Source organism: Sus scrofa, chromosome 7, assembly GCF_000003025.6.
Source record: "Sus scrofa isolate TJ Tabasco breed Duroc chromosome 7, Sscrofa11.1, whole genome shotgun sequence".
In the NCBI taxonomy this organism is placed as follows: Eukaryota; Metazoa; Chordata; class Mammalia; order Artiodactyla; family Suidae; genus Sus; species Sus scrofa.
The window spans coordinates 49,384,447-49,408,023 of NC_010449.5; the positions used below are offsets into that span (position 1 = coordinate 49,384,447).

General features: G+C 42.0%; 1 protein-coding gene across 7 annotated transcripts in view; it reads left to right on the forward strand.

The window, feature by feature from the left end:
- Window positions 1-23,577, forward strand: part of ARNT2 (aryl hydrocarbon receptor nuclear translocator 2) — a 191,354-nt gene that overhangs the window by 125,329 nt on the left and 42,448 nt on the right. For all 7 annotated transcript variants that reach the window (XM_021098858.1, XM_021098859.1, XM_001926072.6 and 4 more), the window contains exons 9-11: window positions 17,460-17,536; window positions 19,137-19,271; window positions 21,603-21,677. In XM_021098858.1, coding sequence (XP_020954517.1) covers window positions 17,460-17,536; window positions 19,137-19,271; window positions 21,603-21,677 — 287 coding nt within the window. The remainder of the gene's footprint in view (window positions 1-17,459; window positions 17,537-19,136; window positions 19,272-21,602; window positions 21,678-23,577) is intronic.

The following is a 23,577-nucleotide window of genomic DNA, read 5'->3' on the forward strand; positions in this document are numbered from 1 at the left end:
TTTATCGTTGCAGCCCCTTAGCTAACTTTGTTTACAGATTACTATTTGAAATGAAGCTCTGTCTTCTGAGTCCAAGTTTATACAGAAAATATTCATTTACAGCTTTCCCTTTAGGCCAAAGAAGATGCATGTTAATTTTCATGATTTGACGGCGGTTAATTTGGAAAGAAGTGCTGCCTCTCAGCCAGATGTTTGAGAATTAAATTTCCAGCATCGTGCACGTTTTTCCCTCAATTTGGTAATCAGGGGCAGAGTTCGAAGGTCTGAATTGGAGAACACCACGCTCATGTTTCTGACAGTGTTGGAGAAGCAAACGGAGAACCTTTCCCAGGTAGATGAAGCCTAGCTTTTTAAATCCCTTACATCATGGGCCAGACTTTTTTTTTCTACCATCTTTTTATTATTATTATAATAAAAATAGCCCATCTTTATTAAAGAAATTTAGATCTGTAAAATCTTGAAAAATAAAGTAAAATTCTTCTGTAAACCCGTTTTTAAAATTTTAATAGGTTATGAAGGAAAAAATAAGTCTCTCTTTCCATCCTTGGTTCTTCCCCCAAAAACCAGTGGATAACACTCCAGTGTCTCTTATTCTAGACATTTTTCTATGCTGAATAAAAGTGGTGAAAGTGGGCATCCTTGTCTTGTTCCAGATTTTAGTGGGAAGGCTTTCAGCTTTTCTCCATTGAGTATTATATTTGCTGTGGGTTTGTCATAAATGGCTTTTATTACGTTAAGATATGTTCCCTCTATACCCACTTTGGTAAGAGTTTTTATCATGAATGGATGTTGGACTTTGTCAAATGCTTTTTCTGCATCTATTGAGATGCCCATGTGGTTTTTGACTTTTCTTTTGTTAATATGGTGTATGACGTTGATTGATTTGCATATGTTGAACCACTCTTGTGATCCTGGGATGGATCCCACTTGGTCATGGGTGTTCGATATTTTTCTATACATTAAAAAAAATGGATCTCATGTTGTATGTATAATTTGCTACACAGCCTGGGTTATTTTTAGAACTTTTCATGAACGTCATCTGGGTTAGTACATACAGCACTACTTCATGCTTTTAAATGGCTGTGTAATATTCCATCCGTTATTTCCACAAGTGGGAACCTTAAGATTGTTTCCAGGTTGGGGCTCTTGCAAAGGGTACCAAAGTGGATGTCTTTGCACGTGATTCTTTACTCATGAGGGCTGGTGTTTCTGTAGGACAATCTGAGAAGTGGAATAGGGACGATACAAGTACATTTTAATAGATATTATCAAATTCCCTGCAAGGCAGGATGTGTGTCCATTTTCCCATTCTCCTACCAACTCTGAATATTTTTATTCTTTTGTAAGTTTATCCAATCTCTTAGTTTTAGGGGGAAATGAGGCATTTTAAATTGGATTGTCTTCATTAGTGAACTTGAGACACTCTCTCCTGGGTGCATCGACTCTGTATTTCACTGTGAGCTGCTTGTTCATGGTATATGCCCATTTTCCTGTGGGATGACTTGTGCTTTTCTTACTTACTTATAGGAGGTCTTTAAGTGTTACAAGTATTCATCCTCTGTCTATTATATATTGCAAATATTCTCTTCTGGCTGCTGTTCATTATCTAATTTTGTTTGCCTTATCTTTCATCCCAGAGAATTTTTGTCTGCTTAAATGAGAGGCTCATCTTTCCTTGATGGTTCAGAGCTGGCCTGACAGAGGACCAGGGCTGGACAGGCATTGAAAGGACAATGCAAAGATGTCCTCAGGGCTTTTCGGCCCACTGCTGCCTCCCCTGCGGCCGTTGTTGCTGGTTGCTTGCTTGTTTGGACTGTTGTTTGTTTCTTTTTATGCGCTGTAAGGATTCACTGTCCTCTAGTCCACCTGCTGGGGGCTGACACTGTTTCTTTCCATGTGCCTGTTTGTAATTGCTCCCATCCCATCACAGATTGCTGTTGCACATCCTGCACAGTCTACATAACCAAACTGCACAACGTGTCATATCACAGGTAAAGGGACTATCCTGAGTAAAGGGAATAAAAGTGAGCTGGGGACTGATAGCCCTTCTGGAGAGTCAGGTGTCCAGGCTATAGTGAGTGGCCTTTGGGACAGCTGTCAGGGTTACATAGAGACCTTGTTCTGATTTACTGGGATTGAAAACCTATAATTTGCTGATGGGCGAGGTGCTTTTATCAGCTTTTTTCTTACAAGAGAAATAATTATTTGGAGTCTCTGCCCTGATTGTGTGGACTTGGAGCCTTGGTGTTATACGTAACGGTGCCAGACTCTTTAAGACAAGATGCTTCATCCTCCTGCCCCCCTGATGCCCGTCATCCCCAGAGACATCTCTCTCCCCAGATTCTTCTGGTCCCACCTCACAGACATGCCCAGTTCTGGTGCATCCTTCTCTACACAGCCTTGGCCAGGACACCACCAACAACTCCCAAGCCAAGTTATTTGTGTTGAGTTGTATTTTTTGTTATATCTTTCCTGCATCTCTTTGTCTCGCCTGCTTCTAACAGTGCTGCTGGAAGGCAAGGACCAGGTCATATGCATTTCTGTATTATTTAAGCTGCTGAGCATAGGGCTTAGAACATAGAGGGGGCCTGGTGAGTGTTTGGTGACTAAATTTCTCTTTGCCTCTTCCACTTATGCACTCTGTAGTACCTACCCAGAAGGAACCCAGATTTACCAGTATCACTATTTTAAATTGTTATTTAGGGAGTTCCTGTTGTGGCTCAGTAGTAATGAACCTGACTGGTATCCATGAGGATGAGGGATTGATCCCTGGCCTCAATCAGTGGGTCAAGGATCTGGTGTTGCCATGAACTCTGGTGTAGGTTGCAGACGCGGCTCGGATTTTGTGTTGCTGTGGCTGTAGTATAGGCGGGCAGCTGCAGCTCCAATTCGACCCCTAGCCTGGGAACTTCCATTTGCCTCGCATGCATCCCTGAAAAGCAAAAAAATAATAGTAATAAAAGAAAAGAAAATTATTCTTTAATCATGAACATCGAAAGAATTTATACCACTTTATAATAAAACACTAAGAGAACAAAAAAGACAAAAGATTTCATTTTAAGGCTCTTCTTGATGACCTGTTTGGGGTCTGTTTCAGTAGCTAGTGAGAAAGTATGCCATGATCAGTAGGGACCCTTGTCATGGGCATAAGGGGCTCTCCCAGTTGGTGTGCTGTATTTGTCTTATGGCTAACCTACTAAAAAGGCCAAGAATACACACAGAGAGTTCACAGAGGTGTTTTGGTTTGAATTGTGTCCCCCTGCAGAATTTGTGTGTTGAAGCCCTAACCTCTCGTGCTTTAGAATGTGACCTTATTTGGAAATAGAGGCCTTGCAGATGTAATTAAGTTAAAATGAGATCATACTGGAGGAGCGTGGGCCCCTAATCCAACATGACTGGTGTCCTTATGAAAGGGTAAACCAGATACAGGATTCGTACAAAGGCACCTCTCCTGGCTAACTTTTGAGAAGGATGGAAATCAAAATTAAACTCTCATTACAGACTATTTTGTAATTAAGAGCCATGGCCTCAATCCATATCAAGGCTTAGGGGATGAGGCCGAAACAGTGTTTAGAGGAAAGCTGTGGCTTGAAATGCTTTTCTTATTAAATGTGGGAAGGCTGGAAATTTAACTTAAGAATCAGGAATTTAACGTATGAAAATAGAACTTATTTAGCTTACGAGCATAGAAAAAGAATAACAAAATACCATGTGCAAACTGAGAGGATAGAAGTCATGAAAAATATAAGTGAGAAAGATTAAATTAGAAAACAAAAGTATTATCCTATTGATAAATAGTTATTCATCAAGACTGGTAAAAGAGAAAAACTCTGACAAGTCTAATCCTAATTTTTTTTGTAAAAATAAAGAACAAGAATGCATGTTAAGAGTGAAGAGATTTATCAGAGAAAGTTTAAAAACTTACAAACATAGTGTGCATAATTTATATTGATGAATGTTAAAATCCTTGGGAAGAAAGCTAATTTCTAGGAAAATAGAATCAAGGAGAGGGTATTTTTTTTTTTAATGAGAGAAGATCAAAACAAGGCAAGAAAATTAAAATCTAACAAAAACTGCTCTCCCAATGGTACGAGGCCTAGAGGTTTTATGGGAAAATTATTTAAAAACTTACAGAGCATAAGAAGAGACAGCAAGTATACTGCCTTGTTTCTTAAACTGTGCACAACTTTGAAATAGAAACTGACAAAGGCATTTCAGAAAAGAAAACAATGAACCCAACTTCATGTATGAGTACACAGATGCTAAATTCAGTGTTAGCAGATCAAAGAAATAGTTAATATACAGGAGTTCCCATCATGGCTCAGTGATTAACGAATCCGACTAGGAACCATGAGGTTGTGGGTTTGATCCCTGGCCTTGCTCAGTGGGTTAAGGATCTGGCATTGCCATGAGCTATGGTGTAAGTCAAAGACACAGCTTGGATCCTGTGTTGCTATGTCTGTGGTGTAGGCCGGTAGCTGCAACTCTGATTAGACCACTAGCAAAAAAGGCAAAAAAAAAAAAAGAGAGAGAGAAAGAAAGAAATGTCTTTGTAAACCAATAATAGAAATATGTTTCCTTAATGCAAATAAAACAAATGTCTGAGACCAATAATCGGTATCTTACAGAATGGTGGAATGTTAGAAGGGTCCTAATAATTAAAATATGAGAGGATTATGCTCACTGTCACCTCTCTTAATCAACATTGTTTTGGGATCTCTACTCCAGGCAATAAAATAAGAAGAAATAAAGCATAATTACTTGAAAGGAAGACAAGAAAGAAAAGGATGATAGAATTAACATTACTTGCAGATGGTATATCTATATGTTGCCCGAAAAATCAGATTCAACCTACTGAAAAATCTTTTAGAAAAAGGAGTATAAACCCATCTGGGAAATAATAAAAAAGTAGTAACACATTAGAAAATACAATATGAAAAATACCCATGTATAAAAATAACAACAATATAAAATACATGTTAATAGTATTAATATGAAATAAATAAGATTTATTTACTGGGAACTCTATCTAGTCACTTATGATGGAGCATGACAAAGGATAATGTGAGAAAAAGAATGTATATATGATATATGTATGTGTGACTAGGTCACCTTGCTGTACAGTAGACAATTGACAGAACTCTGTAAACCAGCTATAATGGAAAAAGTAAAAATCATTTAAAAAAAGATTTATTTACTTAAACTACAAAGTAATGTTGGGGAATATGAATATAGCTAATGTACCAATTATATATGAATACAGCAAGGTGGAGAGTCCTATGTATTCTTTGATATGAAGGTTTAGTATTACTAAATATTTCAGTTTTTTCTAATACAATCTACAGATTTAATACAATTTTAATAATCATCCCAATGGGATTTCTTTTAAATGAAAATTAATTCTGAAATTCATAGGTCAAATAAATATAAAAGTAGCTAATAAAATTTTGATTAACAGAGTACTAGGAAGTAATTGACTTACTATATGTGAAAATATTTTTTAAATGATTCTAAATAATTAAGACATGATAAATAAACCTTATAACTCCAATATTGAACAGCTATCAAAGACCTGAAATATACCCAAGTATCTTTAGAAGTATGCTGTGTGATGGAGGAAACGTTTTTAGTTAGTGAAAAAGGAAAAAAAAATTAGTATATCGTTTGAGGCCAGCTGACTTATCATTTGGAAAAGCATGAAATATAGCATATAAAAATAAATTTCAGATTTATTAAAGGTAAATATGGGAGTTCCCTGGTGGCTCAGTGGTTAAGGACCTGGCATTGTCATTGCTGTGGTTCTGGTTACTTCTGTGGTATAGGTTTGATCCCTGACCCAGAACTTCCTCATGCCACAGGTACAGCCAAAAATAAAAGGTAAATATGAAACTACAAAAGTACTGTCTGAAAATATGGCTAAAAATCTTACATATTCTCAGGGGAGAAGTTATACTTTTCAAAGAAAGAACACCAAAGGCAAAAACTACAGAGTAAAAGTTGACAGTTTTGATTATCTATATTTTAATAATATTCTCTGTAAAAATAAACAAAACACTTCAGGAGTTCCCATAGTGGGGCCGCAGAAACAAATCCGACTAGTAACCATGAGGTTGTGGGTTTGATCCCTGGCCTCGCTCAGTGGGTTAAGGATCTGATGTTGCCATGAGCTGTGATGTAGGTCACAGATGCAGCTCAGATCCCATGTTGCTGTAGCTGCGGTGTAGGTCAGCAACTGCAGCTCCGATTAGACCCCCAGCCCAGGAACTTCCATATGCCGCAGGGATGCGGCCTTAAAAAGCAAGAAAGCAAAAACAAACAAAAAAACATCTTTACAAATGCTTGGCCCCTCTGGTTTAGACACCATCCCTTCCATGGGGATGCTGAGTCCAGTGTCCTAAGGAGAACCTTCAGACAGGCACAGAGGACATTCCTTTAAGGAAGTTTGGGCTTACTAAAGATTTTCTGGAAATTAAACAAACACATACTTGGATCTTATTAGCAACTAAGGATGACTTGCCCACATTAAGGCCAAAGCCACTTATTTAATCAGTTGCAATTTTCCACTTTATTTCTGCAATGCCAAGGGATTATTTTAACCTAATTTTAGTTGGTGGATTAAAATGCATTCTTACAAATGAGGCTGTTTATACATTTAAAGGACTGAGAACTTAGGGCCCCATCAAGTCTCTTCCTCTACACTTCTAAGCTCAGGTACCTTCTAATTGAGACCTTTTATTTTGCTCTATCTTATTGATAGACATAAAACCACCACTATTTTATTATACTCGCAGATCCTGTGGGTTAGGAATTCAGACAGGATGTGGTAAAGATGACCTGTATCTGCTCCATCATGTCTGGGGCCTCTTATTCAAAGCCCAACACTTTTGTACTGTAATTTATGGTCAGAATACCCACAAGGGAATCTAACTTCACTTCTTGATGGAAGGTACATAAAGAGCATGGGTGTGGCTAGTTTATTTTATTTTTTTATTTTATTTTATTTTTGCTTTTTAGGGCCACACCCACGGCCCATGGAAGTTCCCAGGCTGGAGGTCCAGTTGGAACTGCAGCTGCCGGCCTACAGCACAGCCACAGCAGTGCTGCATCTGAGCTGCATCTGTGACCTGCACCACAGCTCACAGCAGTGCCAGATCCTTAACCCACTGAGTGAGGCCAGGAAGCAAACCCACAACTTCATGGTCAGATTCGTTTCCGCTGTGCCACAACAGGAACTCCTGTGGCTAGTTTTTAAAACCCACAAAAGTTCTCAGTCATCACGGCGGGATAAAGAAGGCATCGACAAATGGATTGTGATATCTCTGGGCAGACGGTCTCAAGTATCAGCCAGTTAAAGCCTTCTCCTGCAGGATCCCTCCAAAGGATAGGACAGAAAAATAGGTTGTCTTGGAGTTCCCTTCTTGGCACAGTGGAAACGAATCCGTCTAGGAACCATGAAGATGTGGGTTCGATCCCTGGCCTCGGTCAGTGGGTTAAGGATCCGGTGTAGCCATGAGCTGTGGTGTAGGTGGCAGACACAGCTCATACCCTGAGTTGCTGTGGCTGTGGTGTAGGCCTGCAGCTGTAACTCCAATTAGACCCCTAGCCTGGGAACCTCCATATGCTGCAGGTACAGCCCTAAAAAGCGGGAAAAAAAAAAAAAAAAAAGATGTGTTGTCTTTCTCCTTTGCACCAGAGACTTCCCTCAAGGGGTCACCCTGGGCCCAGTTACAGGCAAAACCCAGAGTCTGGAGGAGATTCCCCCGATCCTGGTTTTCTTCCTTTTCTCTCTCGCTCTCCTTGCTTACCTGCCCTTTCTTCACCTCCCATGTAAACTATCCACACTGAAGTCCTGGTCTCAGGCTCTGCTTTGGTTGAGCCTAAACCACAATACCCATTTGTCTACTTGCTGGAAAAGCTATGGTTTGAAAAACTCAGATCTGAACTCAGTTTAGTCCACAGAACCTGAGAAATGGTGAGTCAAGTGGCCCCTCAAGACTTTTTCCACGGACAGCCAAAACCAGTGGAAAAAGGAGTTGAGGGGGGCGTTAAAGCGTTCGTGGGGCAGATCCCTCAGTCACTGCTTCTGCTACAGCCCCCTTTTGAAGACGTCAAGAAGTGCATGAACCAATCAGTGAGCGAGGACATGAATCAGTGCACTAAGTCTTCCAACACTTGAACTTCCCTCTCAAGTGATCTTTGGAGCTCCGATCACTGGCAGCAGATGCTGTACCACTCTGATCATTGGCAGGAGATGCTGTACCACTCTGATCATTGGCAGGAGATGCTGTACCACTCATGAGCATGGGAGCATGTAGGGGTCTCTCCCAGACTGGATGTGGTGACGTCACCTGAACCACCGTTTGAATGCAGGCTCAGATGGAAGGCCAGCGTGGCTCCTTCCAGTGGCCCTTCTTTCTTATGTCACTTACTGTCAGTGGCATATACCCCTATGCTAGAGTACTTCCCACTAAGTGAAATCGAAGTGTGTGGATCCTGCCCCCACAAAGATTTAAAAACCATCTCTGCAAACAAGCTTGAATTTATGTCTTTATATTTAAAATGTATTTTTTTCTTTTTGTTGTTTTAGGGCCGTACCCACGGCATACGGAGGTTCCCAGGCTAGGGGTCGAATTGGAGCTATAGCCGCTGGCCTGCACCACAGCCACAGCAACGCCAGATCTGAGCCATGTCTGCAACCTACACCACAGCTCATGGCAACGCCGGATCCTTAACCCACTGAGCGAGGCCCAGGATCAAACCTTCGTCCTCATTGATGCTAGTCAGATTCATTTCCACTGAGCCATGACCAGAATATATTCTTGCTAAGAAGCATATGGTTAGGTCTTGCTTTTTTATCCAATCTAATAAACTTGGCCTTTTGATCGGGGCATTTAAACCATTTATATTTAATGTGATTATTGATATGATTCCTTTATGTTATTTGTTTTTTGTTTTCCTGTTTGTTCTTTGTTCCTTTTTCCTCTTTTCCTGCCTTCATTTGGAATTTTTTATGATTTCGTTTTACCTCCTTTCTTAAATTATTGCTGTAACTATTTTGGTACCTTAATGGATGCTGTAGGGATTATGATAATATGCATCTTAACTTATCACAGTCTGTCTTCGAGCAACACTTCCAGGGTTCCTATGTGGTGCAGCAGTTTAAGGACCTGGCATTGTCACTGTAGTGTCTCTAGTTGCTGCTGTGGTGTGGGTTCCATCCCTGGCACATGTCATGGACGCAGCCAAAAAAAAACAAAAACAAAAACAAAATATATATATATATATATATACTACTTCATGTACAGTATAAAAAGCTCTCAATAGTGTGCACCCATTTTTCTCCTCAATAAGAAAATAATCTTTTCTATTTACTCATGTAGTTACCATTTCCAGTGGTTTTCATGCTTTTGTGTAGAGCCGTATTTTCAATGGGTGTTGTTTCTCTTCTGCCCTAAAGATGGTTTTAACATTTCTAACAGTGATGGTCTATTGGAGCTGAATTATTTCAGCTTTCGTGTGTGTAAAGCTTGAAAAAGTCTCTATTTCACCTATATTTTTGAAAGATATTTTCACTTAGTATAGAATTCCAGGTAGACAGGTTTTGTTCTTTCAATATATTACTACCCTCTCATTTGCATTGTTTCTGGCAAGAAATCAGCTGCCATATGTCTCCCTATTCCTATGTGTGTAAACATGTCTTTTTTTTTTTTTTCCTTTGGGGTCTTTGAAGATGTTCTCTTTATCACAGGTTGTGAGACACTTATGATGGGTCCTGCTGAAATTTTCACACTTCTCCTGCTTGGGGTTTGTTCGGCCCCTTGTATCTGCACATTTATACTTTGCAATAAATTTGAAAATTTTTCCATGGTTATTTCTTCAAATATTTTTTCTGTTTCCCTTCTCTCTCTTCTCCTTCAGAGACTCCAATTGCACATGCTGAGGCCACTTCAAATTTCCGACAACTTGTGGAGGCTCTTTTTTTAAAAAATTTTTATTTTGCTCTGTTGTTAACCTTGGATTATTTCCATTGCTATGTCTTCAGATTCACTAATCTTTTCTTCTGTTATGCCATTAATGTGATCTAGTACACTTTTTATCTCAGATATTATAGTTTTCATCTATAGAAGTTTGATTGAGGTCTTTTTTTATATCTCCCATGGCTCTGTTTTACTGTTTGAACACATACAGTGCAGTTATAACAATTTTATTATCTTTATTTGCTAATTCCAAGATGTTTATCAGTTCTGAGTGAGTTTTGACTGGTTGTTTTGGGTTTTTTTGGTTTTTTTTTCTTATTGTGGGTTGTATTTTCCCAATCCATTACATACCTGGTAATTTTTTGTTGTTGTTGTTATTTTTTTGTTTTTTGTTTTGTTTTGGTCTTTTTGCCATTTCTTGAGCCTTTCCCACAGCATATGGAGGTTCCCAGGCTAGGGATCTAATCAGAGCTGTAGCTGCCAGCCTACCCCAGAGCCACAGCAACGCGGGATCTGAACCGCGTCTACGACCCACACCACAGCTCATGGCAACGCCGGATCCTTAACCCACTGAGCAAGGGCAGGGATCGAACTTGCAACCTTATGGTTCCTAGTCGGATTCGTTAACCACTGCGCCACGATGGGAACTCCTGGTAATTTTTTTTATTGGATGCCAGCCATTGTGCAATTTAAGTTGCTGGCTTGGAAACTCTCTTAAGGCAGGAAGTTGGAACAATCATAAGGCTTACTTATTTGTTTCCTATTTCTCAGGGATTGCTTTTGTTCAATGCCTGATTACCAGGGTCTTGGAAACCATTGTTTATTGTTGTTTGTTGTTTTTTTTTTTTTCCAAGAAGGTAAATTTGATCTCTGTTATTTCATCTTGGCTAGAAGCATACTTTCCACTGTGATTTTTAAAAAAAATACAGACTCAAGGGTGCTCTGGTTATGGAGAGCTGTCAGCACAATTCACACCTTGCTTCCTGAACATACTCCTTTCGGTGCCAGTACGCCAACTTCTGTGGTCTCCAGAATAGAGGCAGTGAGGGGCCTAAGTAATGACCATGCCTGGTGCTCATGTCCTAAGTAATTAGTATACTAATAAGTGATTGAGTTTGGCTGCATATAACAGAAAACCCAAAAGAGAGTGCCGTAAACAATTTATTTGATGAATCTTCCTCTCATACAGGAAATCCAAAGGTAGGCAGTCCAGAGTTGGTTTAGGGGCTCTGTGACGTAATTAGGGACCCACTCTCCTTGCGTTCTATTGTGTGGCCGTGGCCTTCCTGCATTCAAGACAGCTGCTATGTTCCATCATCATGTGTGCATTTAACTGAAAAGGAGCTTTCCAGAAAGCCTCATTCATTGACTTTTGCTTACATCTCATAGACCAGAGCTTGTCCCCTGACCCACCTCTAACTCTCACAGAGAGAAGACACTGCTGCTCTGAATAATGCATTCTTTTAGTATGAAAGGGAAGACAGTGTGTGTGAGTCTGGTCATTAGCTGTCTTTTCCACAGGAGAGAAGAAAAAGGAGCGGGTTTGGGTGGGAAGATTGGAGCAATAGTGAGTTTGAAGAGCCTATGAGACGGTGGTAGATATTTTTAGTAAACAAGTGGAATCAGGGTCTAGAATTCCAGAAGTCGGCATACCCTGAGTCTCCTTAATGTGTGGTCAGCAACATAGGCAATGAGGGAAGGATCAAAAGCAATGAGGGTAGGAGGACCCTCCTCAAACTCTGAAGAATGGCAACAGCTAAAGCAGTAGTTCCCAAGCTTGGTCCCTGGCTATGGGAATCCTTGAGATGGTTTCAGGGGCATCCAAAAGTTAAAACTATTTTCTCTTTTTTCCTTTTTTTTTTTTTTTTTTTCTTTTTGTCTTTTCAGGGCCTCACCCACATCATATGGAGGTTCCCAGGCTAGAGGTCTTATCGGAGCTGCAGCTTCCGGCCTACGCCACAGCCACAGCCACGCCAGATCCAAGCCGCGTCTGTGACCTACACCACAGCTCACAGCAACACTGGATCCTTAACCCACCGAGGAAGGCCAGGGATTGAACCTACAACCTCATGGTTCCTAGTCGGATTTGTTTCCCCTGTGCCATGACGGGAACTCCTAAAACTATTTTCATAAAAGCAAGTTATTTTTCCTTTTTACTGTGTTAGTATTGGGACTGATGGTGCAAAAACATTGATGGGTGAAAACTGCCATAGCCTTAGCATCTATCAAAGCTGGGGTACCAAACCATCCTAGTAGTCATTGTATTTTTAGCACCATGCACTTGCAGTAAAAAGTAATTTCGAAATTTAAAAAATGTTGGTTTCATTTGACAGCGTCCTTGGCGAAAAAGTGAAAATGTTAGTAATGTTAATTTCATTAAACTCTGAAATGTAAGTATGTCTAAAACGACCTCTGCTGCAGACCAGAGCGTGGTGCTTGTGTCAAGGAGAAGCATTTGTGCAGTTGTTTGAGCTGTGAGCTGAACTAGCTGCTTTTTTCATAAACACCATTTTTTAGTCGAAAGAATGACTAACTATGGTTATTCGAACTTGTGTTTTTGGTAATATCTTCTTAAAAAAGTTAGAATGAGTACAATTGACAGTACTGGTTGTCAGTGATAAAATTCAAGCTTTCTAGTGAAAATTTGAATTTTGGAAAACTTGTAACTACGACCATAATCACAGCCAATATCTAGAACTGTTCCTAATGACATACATGGTGATATTAAGTGCGATTTTTTTTATATTGTATAATGTTATATGTCAGCATTTAAAATATTTATATAGGAGTTCCTGTTGTGGTACAGCGGAGACAAATCTGACTAGGAACTATGAGGCTGCAGGTTCGATTCCTGGCCTCACTCAGTGGGTTAAGGATCCTGCTTGGTGTGGCTGTGGTGTAGGCTGGCAGCTGTAGGTCTGATTCGACCCCTAGCCTGGGAACCTCCATATGCCTCAAGTGCAGCCCTAAAAAGCAAAATAATAATAATAATAAAATAAAAATAAAGGATTTATATAATTTGGTGAACCAGTATTTTCCAAATGACCAATACATGATGTTCGAAATCATGTATGGGTAAAAGATCCAGTCAGTGTGTTGGCTCAATTTATTTTAATATAATAGGGTCTAAAAAATTCATTGATATAGTCAATGACACTGCAGTTAACCTTTAAGAAGCTACCATTTGTCAAGGTTTAGGAAAATATCAAAGAAGAATATCAATAGTTATCTTTAAAAAAACGTCTCCTCCCTCCAACTAGATATCTGTGTGAGGCTATATTTTCTTCATATGCCTCAAGTAAAACAATGTACTGTAATAGACTTCATGCACAACAGATAATAGAATCCAGCTGTCTATTGTTAACCAAGGCATTAAAGATATTTGCAAAAACGCCAAACAGTAATTCAGGGATAATTTTTTAAAAGTATCTTATTTAGTGGAGACATGTCCACTAAGATCAGAAACAAGGCAAGAGTGCGCCCTATACCTATTCAACATTGTAATTGGGATGTTAGCCCTTGTAATTCAATAAGAAAAATCAGGGGAGTTCCCGTTGTGGTGCAGTGGAAATAAATCTGACTAGGAACCATGAGGTTTCGGGTTCGATCCCTGGCCTCACTCAGTGGGTTAAGATACAAAGATGATTTTCAGACATATAAAATAATGCTCAAACTCACTCATAGTTAGAGAAATGCAAAGTTAGACAATAGTGAAATACCATTTTTAAGCTACCAAACTAACAAAAATTAAATAATATGACAGCCTATTCTGTTGGCCAAGACCGGGGAAATGGGCGTCCCATACCTTGGTGGAGAGGCATATCGGGACACCCCTTCTGAAAGGACATCCAGCAACACCTAACTAAACGACATACACAAACCCTTAGCTTGACACCTGGCAATCCCACTTCTACGATAGGTGTATCTTCTGTGTGTATCTACATCTCCAATTCTTTTTTTCTTTATCTTTATTTTTTTAATTTTTAAATTTATTTAAATTATTTATTTATTTATTTTGCTTTTTAGGGCCATTACCCACAGCATATGGAGGTTCCTAGTCTAGGGGTGGAACCAGAGCTGTAGCTGCTGGCCTACGCCAGAGACACAGCCACACCAGATCCGAGCCATGTCTGTGACCTGCACCACAGCTCATGGCAATGCCGGATCCTTAACACACTGAGCAAGGCCAGCAATCGGACATACGTCTTCATGGATGCTAGCCAGATTCGTTTCTGCTGAGCCACGACAGGAACTCCTTTTTTCTTTATCTTTAAAATTTTTTTATTTAATTGAAATCTAGTAAATTCACAATGCTGTGGTGATTTCTGCTGTACCACAAGGTGATTTAATTATATATATATACGTATGTGTATATATATGTATGCATATATGCATTCTTTTTCATATTCTTTTCCATTATAGTTTATCACAGGATATTGAATGTAAGTTCTCTGTACACAGTAGGACCTTGTTGTTTACCCAGTCTGTATATAATAGTTTGTCATAATTAGGTATCTTAATTTTTTAGAGTATAGTTGATTTAGAGTGTTTCTTCAATTTCTTTTGTACAGCAAAGTGACCTAGTCATACACAGTTCCCATGCTGTACGGTAGGACCCCATTGCCCACCCATTCCAAATGTAACAGTTTGCGTCCACCAACCCCAAAACTCCCCATTCATCCCACTCCCTGGCAACCACAAGTCTGCTCTCCATAGTTGTGATCTGTCTCATTTTTGCCATATTTTAGATTCCACATATAAGTGATATCATATGGTATTTGTCTTTGATTTACTTCACTTAGTATGAAACTCTCTAGTTGCATCCATGTTGTTGCAAATGGTATTATCTTGTCCTTTTTATGGCTGAGTAGTATTCCATTATATGCATTTCCACATCTTCTTAATCTGTCGATGGACATTTAGGTTGTTTCCATGTCCTGGCTATTGTGAATAGTGCTGCAGTGAACATGGCAGAGGTGCATGTATCTTTTTGATTGAATGTTTTGTCCAAATATATGCCCAGGAGTGGGATTGCTGGGTCATATGGTAGTTCTATATTTAGTTTTCTAAGGTACCTCCAGGCTGGTTTCCATAGTGGTTGTACCAATTTACATTCCCACCAATAGTGCAGGAGGGGACCCTTTTCTCCAGACCCTCTCCAGCATTTATTATTTGTTGACTTGTTAATAACGGCCATACTGGGAGTTCCCGTCATGGCGCAGTGGTTAACGAATTCGACTAGGAACCATGAGGTTGCGGGTTTGATCCCTGCCCTTGCTAAGTGGGTTAACGCTCTTTGACATAAATCACAGCAACACCTTGTTTGATCCACCTCCTAGAATAAGGTCGATAAAAACAAAAATAAACCAATGGGACCTAATTAAACTCAAAAGCTTCTGCACAGCATTAAAAAACCCTTTAAAAAAGAAACAGGGAATTCCCGTTGTGGCTCAGTGGTTAGCAAACCCAACTGGCATCCGTGAAGACACAGGTTTGATCCCTGGCCTTGTTCAGTGGGTTAAGGATCTGGTGTTGCTGTGAACTATGGTGTAGGTCGCAGTCAAATCTTGGATTCTGTGTTGCTGTGTCTGTGGTGTAAGTTAGTGGCTACAACTCTGATTCAATCCCTAGTTGGGGAACCTCCTCGGTGCAGCCCTCAAAAGACAGACAGAAAGAAAGACAGACAGAAAGAAAGACAAAAAGGAAGGAAGGAAGGAAGGAAGGAAGGAAGGAAGGAAGGAAGAAAGAAAGAAAGAAAGAAAGAAAGAAAGAAAGAAAGAAAGAAAGAAAGAAAGAAACAGGAAGAAAAGACAACCCACAGAATGGGAGAAAATCTTTGCAAATGATGCAACAGACAAGGTTCTAATACACCTCCAGTTCTTAAGAAAATACATATGCACAGGATTATTCTTTGCAGCCTTGTTTGTAATTACAAAATATTGGAAACACCTACACATTCTTATATAGGAAAGTGGTTGTATACAGCCTTGGTCAGTCCACATAATACAGTAGTAAGAGGTTATAAGAAAGGATGAGGAAGAGCTCTGTGAATGTTTATGGAGTGAATTCCAGAACATTCTGTTAGGTGAAATAAACAAAGCCCCAAAGAGTATCTACAGTACACGGCTCTCCTAGAAGGAGAGGAGATAAGAAAATACACACGTATATGTTCATTTATGCAAAAGAAATACAGCAAGGATAAAGCAGAAACCTGAGAGGCTGGCTGCCTGCAGGGGGTGGATGTGAAAGGGGCGGAAAGCCGAGGGGAGTGTCAAGAGGGAGGTGGGATGAGGATGGAGTGACATTTCTCTGGCTCTTAGAACCACAGCCACGATAACACTCCCGTCCCAGTCTGTAGCGACGGGCTGTCACGGTGCCGGTGTGAGTCTATCACTGGGAACCTTTGGTCCGACCTAGTGGGAGAATATTTACGTCGAGTGTTATGCAGTATGAAAGGGAACTGTCTACGTAACAGCTCTTGCCTCGGAGATAACAGAACGGAGTGCTTGTTTTTCTACAACAGTCCTAACCAACTACAGCTGCTCGGGAACCTGTACCCTGGGTGACCCCAGAGGCCAGACTCCCACTGGACCAAACAGCGGATACTTTTCCAACCAAAGAACAAGGAGGATTGTTCTAACCAACTCCTCTCTATCCAGAGCACTGGTTTTCCCCTCACCCTCACCAGTTTCTCCTTTCTAGCCCTCCAAAACCCTGACTTGACCCCAGAAGGGGGAACACTGGTTGTGTTTGCTTGCCTGGCAAGTTAGTAACTTTGGTTTTAGGGAGCTTTATTATTTATTTATTTTTAATGATTCTGCCTCGCATGGTCTTTGATTTTTGGCAATAAATAAGTAAAATATGTACATAATTTGCAATGCCCATATATACTTCTTACTGAAATTTCTCATGCAACCAAAATATTTTAGCCAAGTTTTGCAAATGTGTAAATGAATTTCATCTTCCCTAAATTCCCCTGCAGGAGTTCCCGTCGTGGCTCAGTGGTTAACAAACCTGACCAGTATCCAAGAGGATGCGGGTTCAATCCCTGGCATCTCTCAGTGGGTTAAGGATCCGGCATTGCCATGAGCTGTAGCACAGATTGCAGACACGGCTCGGATCCTGAGTTGTTGTGGCTGTGGTATAGGCTGGCAGCTATAGCTCCAACTTGACTCCTAGCCTGTGAACCTCCATATGCCGTGGGTACGGCCCTAAAAAGACAAAAGACAAAAAAAAAAAATTCCTCTGCATCATCCACACATGCAGATGATAACGTACCCTGAAATTATCAAAAGAGACCAAAGAGAAAGAGGGACGCAAAATGAGCGAGGGGCTGGCTAATTCAGTGGCTAGCTTCCCAGACCCCACGTGTACAGCAGCGGATCTGTACTTTTGATTGGGTAAATAAAATCATGGGCACTTTTGGCCCTTTTCTAGTCATCTCGGGCATGTCGTTGACAACGCTGGCATTTCTCATTTCAGGAATGACTATACCTGAAGAAGACGCTGATGTGGGACAAGGCAGCAAATATTGCCTTGTGGCAATTGGGAGACTCCAGGTAGGAAAAGGCTCATGGCCCTTTTAGTCTCCAAGGAGGGCTCACTAGTATACACTGCAGCAAGAGCCTGCAGGTTTGGATGCCTGTTTGGATCGCCTGTGTCCTCAGTGTTGTTGGGGTCTGTGTCTCACTGTGTGTGAGAAGGATGAGGTGGAATCTGGGAGAAGGGGAGCTGTGAGCCATGAGTTCTTGCTTCCTTGAGGACCTGAGTCAGTCCATCCCCCACACGGGAACCAGTTCCTCCAAAGTCAAGTTCTGCTCACATCACAGCCCTGGGGTTTGTTTGTTTTTTTAATGTTATTGGAGTATAGTTGATTTAGTGTTGTGTTGGTTTCAGGTTACAGCAGAGTGATTCCGTTATCCATATGTATGTGTGTATTCTTTTTCAGATTCTTTTCTGTTACAGGTTATTCCGGTTATTCCAAGGTATTGCGTATAGTTGCCGGTGCTCTGCAGGTGGTCCTTATTGTCTCACACCCCTGTTGGATCACTCGAATGTGTCCCCCTGGGCTGCAGGATAAAGCACTTGCTCATCTCACAGCCTCGTCTCCTCCCTCCCCTCTCTCCTGCCCTATTCCCAAACCACATCATTCCCTTTTCTGCAAACCCACCATGCATTTCCCCACCTGTGGGGGTGTCCACAGGCTGTTCCTTCTGCCTGGCCTTCCCTAGTTTCCCTTCTCCTTTCAGAAGCCCTTCTCCCGGTTTTTTCCTATTTCCCCCTCCTTCAAGAGCCAGTCAAATGCCTCCTTTGCCTGCCTGGTCAAAAGGAGCCATTCCCTCCTCCCTGCTGAGCGTTGAGGTCACATGTCAGTTACAGCTTTTCACTGTGTGTTTTGTATGGCTAGTGGAATGCAAGCTCCTCCAGGGAAGGGAATCTGTCCTTTTAACTTTGTGAAAATTAGATATGCTAAATAATGTATACAAAGCCCACGGACTCCATGTCCAGCACACACAGTAGCCACTCAGTCTTTCTCCCTGTGGCCTCAAGGGCCTTCCTTGTACTGGTGATGGGGACATGGTAGATGTAGGCAGAGGACACTAAGCTTTCACATCCCCGATGTCCTAAGCCCTGTCATTTGCAGACAAAGGAATAAGTCATTCCATTCACATAGAGAAGTATTGGTTATTCCTTGCAAAGGGGAAGAGCGCACACTTGGGTAAATTCAATTCATAAGTGTAGACTTGCCACATATTTTGACCAGTTCCTTAGACAGGTTTGCCATCCTTAGCAAAGGAAAGATGGGGAAGGGGAGGGTATTAACATTTCTGAGCACCAACCACGTGCCAGGCGGTGTGCCAGGGTTTAACGTTCAGTGTTTCTTTGAACCTCACAACCACCCTCTGAGGTTACAGGCTTCCTTATTCCCAGTGACTGATAAGGAAACTGAGACTCAGAAATGTCGTGAAAGTGATCCAGTGTTCCAGTTAGCCCACGGTGTGATCGGGGCAATCTGAGACACTCTAGACTCATTGTACTCATGACCTCGAAGGATCTGTGACCCTAAATGCACATGGATCCTGCCCATCCTGTAACTCAGGTGCCACCTCCGTCTCCATCTCTGTGAACACCACCTCCCTGTGGGTTTCTCCATCGCAGGTGACCAGCTCTCCTGTGTGCATGGACATGAGCGGGATGTCAGTGCCCACGGAATTCCTATCCCGGCATAACTCTGACGGGATCATCACATTTGTGGACCCAAGATGCATCAGTGTGATTGGCTACCAACCCCAGGTAGGCAGTTTTGAGCTCACGGCAATGGGTTAGAGACTTCGTGTTACGTAAAATACGCCTACCTCATTTGTTTGAGATACAACAGAATGACCATACAGGGAAACACAGCGTAAAAATCCATCTCCCCACCAGGGTAGAGCAGTGTCCCTCCAAAGCAAGGAAGAATATTGTACGCGACTGAGCCACTTACAATTAACTCTTCATTTTTTTTGCCCTAGCCATTCAGTTTATCTAGCTGACTTTTCATAAAGTAGTTAAGATGTTCTATGAAAGGGGCGCTCTCTGATCAACTAATTTTAGTTAACAGGAAATAGCCTTCTTGGAAACGTAAAAAGTATATTGATGTGAAAGACTCGGAAAAGTCTTAAAGATGTTCACTGAATTTTGCCGAACCACTTATTTTTCAGATGCATATGGAACCCCTTTGTACAGTGGGCACACATTCAGGTCTTGTCCTCCAGATCTTTTTTTAAATAAGTCGGTGAGAAACATGAAAGTCATGAGACATACCAAAAGACAGGAGAGATTGTTCCAAATTAAAATAAACCTGGAGTTCCCACTGTGGCTCAGAAAGTTCAGAACCCTACTAATATCCATGAGGATGCAGGTTTGATCCCTGGCCTCGCTCAGTGGGTTAAGGACCTGGCGTTGCCTTGAGCTATGGTGTAGGTCGCAGACGCAGCTCAGATCCTGCAGTGCTGTGGCTATAGTGTAGGCCGGCAGCTGCAGCTCCCATTTGACTCCAAGCCTGGGAACATCCATATGCCATGGGTGTGGCTCTAAAAAGAAAAAAAGAAAAGGAAAGAAAAAGAAATAAGATAAAATCAAATAAACCAAAGAGGTAAAATAATAATATACAGTGTAAGAGCCTTAACCGGGTTCTCAGCCTGAAGACATATAGCTATAAAGGACCTATGGGAGACCATTGAGGAAATGCTAATACATACGGAGTAATGAGTGATTTTTATCAATTATTGATTTTTTAGTTGTAATACGGTATAAGTTTGTAAAATAATGGCATTTTTATAAGATACGTACTTCAGGGAGAAGTGTCATGATTTCTGCTACTTATTTTCAAATGATTCAAGAAATGTTTAAAAATATGTGTGTGTCTGTGTAGGTGTGAAAGATCTTTCATTTACATGCTTGTATATTTATATTTACATATGTATGAAAGAAAGAGAAAAATGCTAAGGTGGCAAAATATTGACACGATATTTGGATATAAAGGACGCACAGGTATTTATTATGCTACCCTTTCAGCTTTTCTATAGATCTGAGTTTCTTTCAAAATAAAAGCACTTAAACGAAATGAAAGAAAAAATGATCTTTGTTCTGAGAAACAAAGTTTGAGGTAGGTTGGTATGGGTATTTTAATTACCTGTGTATTTTAGAACTAGGAGCAGACCAAATTGAAATAAAAATAGCCCATTTGTAGAATTCTACATCTCTAGATTCATGCAAACTTGAGATTCTGGGGTGGAGTGAAGGGGAAAATTAATCTATTTCCAAGTTCATGGTACCTTCTGATGGCAGTCTATTTCTAGCCAGATCCATTTATCGTCTGGCACCTGCCGTGAGCATCTAGATGCTTCTTGGCACACATATAAGCCTTCCTTTCCACAAACAAGTATCAGCTCCCGCGGAGGCCTTTTGCTGATTTGGGTTCTGACTGATGACTTCGATGAAATCCTTTGCCATTTAAGACACTTCCAACTGGATCACTTTCCTATAACTCATTCGGAGTTGCCTTTTGACAGTTTATCTTATTCCAGTTGGTTTCATTGCAAAACACACTTTTGTTTGGGGTTAGTGCTAGGTCCTCTGAATAAAACATAGATGAGGGAAGGTAAGCTGTAAACAGCCTTTCAGCACGTACAGTTATTTTATGATAATACCATTTCTCTGGGCACAAGAGAACTACAGTTTCCCCAATTAAACAGTTCTGGTTTTCGTAGACAACACGTCTGTCCCCATGCTAGCATTTGCATTCTTTTTATGCTCATTAAAATATGTTTATTACAGTTGGCCTGTACAGTTTGCCTCTCCAAGGCAAACAAAAATTAAATTGCATCCTGAAGCTGCTGATCTAATGCCTTAGCAAAATTAGAAGTCAGCATTGAATATGCCAAAGGAACTGAGGATAGGGGACCAGACACCTGCTCCATGATGGCTCCAAGGGAATATTTGCATCGACTTATTCCGCCTTATGATGGAGTGAGCTAAAGGAGATAGATTGAAGGCGATGCCTATGTGCACTCTTGTCAAACAGTGAGACAGCAATGATGAAACGTGGGCTTGGGGATTATTAATGCTTGTCTCTTTATTTAGGATCTTCTAGGAAAGGACATTTTGGAGTTCTGCCACTCCGAGGATCAGAGCCATCTGCGGGAGAGCTTCCAGCAGGTACCACCAGTGCTCATTTACAGCTGATGTAGAAGCCGGGTACACACAGATATAGTCCTATGATGTGCTGGGCCGGCTGCAGGGTCCCACCCAAGGCATCAGTCAGGGCGCCTGCCATGAAGGAGCTCGCAGTCCAGCGGGGAAGGCAGACCCTCGGGGAAGAGTTTCTGTGTCATGGGAGAAGAGCAGAGGATGGAGAGGTTACAGTGTGGAGAAGAGGCAGGAACAGTCCTGAGGAGAGGTACCAACCGGGATGGGACTTAAAAGATAAGCAGAGAAGAGATGAAAGAACATTCCAGGCAGAGGGGGCCAGCGCCAGAGATCCAAAAGAGCCTGGCCTGTTGGGAGAGTTATAAGTAGTTCCTTAGGGCTGGAGTGACACTGACCAGCTTTTAGCGAGGAGGTGGACGGTGGTCAAAAATGAGGCCAGTGAAGCCAAGTGCTGAAGGGCCTCATGTGCCGCGGCTGAGGAATTTCTCTCCTGAGTCTTTTAACTGGGGACTCCTTTGAGGATTTAAAGCAGAGCAGTGTTGGAGTTCCCATCTTGGTGCAGCGGAAACAAATCTGACTAGGAACCATGAGGTCGCGGGTTTGATCCCTGGCCTCGCTCAGTGGGTTAAGGATCATGCGTTGCCGTGAGCTATGGTGTAGGTCACAGATGAGGCTCAGATCCCGAGTTGCCGTGGCTGTGGTGTAGGCCGGCGGCTATAGCTCCAATTCGACCCCTAGCCTGGGAACCTCCACATGCTCTCAGTGCAGCCCTAAAAAGAAGAAGAAAAAAAAAAAAGCAGAGCAGTGTTTTTGAAAAACAAGTTTGGTGGCGTTCCTGTCATTGCCCAGCGGTTAATGAACCCAACTAGTATCCACGAGGACACAGGTACGATCCCTAGCCTCGCTTGGTGAGTTAAGGATCCAGCATTGCCGTGAGCTGTGGTGTAGGTCACAGATGTGACTCGGATGGATTCTGTGTTGCTGTGGTGTAGGCCAGCGGCTACAGCTCCGATGTGACCCCTAGCCTGGGAACCTCCATATGCCACGAGTGCGGCCCTGAAAGGACAAAAAAAAAAAGAAAGAAAGAAAGAAAAGAAGAAGGCAAAACAATGTTGGCAGCCCAGGTATGCAGAAGAGATAAAGGTGCAAAATAACTGGAACAAGAGACAAATCGGGATGCAGTCAGCCAGGTGAGAGGGGTGCGACCACAGATGGGGCACGAGCAAGGGACTCCCAAGAAGAGGTCACATGAGAAGGTGGTCATTGGCTTACTGATGCCCTGGATAGGAAAGAGACAGATCGAGAGTGACCATAGGGCCCCGAGAGGAAGGCCACTCTGCCGCCTGCAGCCCAAGCATCACTACGAGCAGCTGCCGTTTATTGAGCACCTACTATGTGCCAGGCGCTGTGGAAACCCCTTTTGCACACACTGCTTTCCTGAATCCCCACGACAGTCATGGGAGGCGGGCCTCATTATCATTCTGCTCAGGTGAGTGGCAGGAAGCTCAGTGAGGGAAGAGCACCTTAAGGCCACGTGGGTGTGAGTGGAGAGCCACGGTGCTGAGGGCCTGCCACCTCCTGAGCCCAGGGCCACCTGGGAGGAGAGAGAGCCAGCTCCTCAAGGGGCTCTGGCGACTCGCTTCCACCACTGCAAGGAAAAGAACGTGCAATGTTACAGCACGGGGGCCGTTGAATGACTTCTTAAGGGGAAATAATAGTTTGTCATTCAGCTGGGAGAGTAAGTCCTTGACGGTCCGCTTAACACGGATCTCAGAAGGAGCCTGTGTGACAGCCGAGCCCTCCCACTGCAGGCCTGGGTCTGGCCGCACAAAGAGATGTAGTGTGCCAACTGGACGCCGCCTGTGTGGGAAGGTCGCAGGGCCCTCCTGCACCCTGCTCTGTCCTTCCA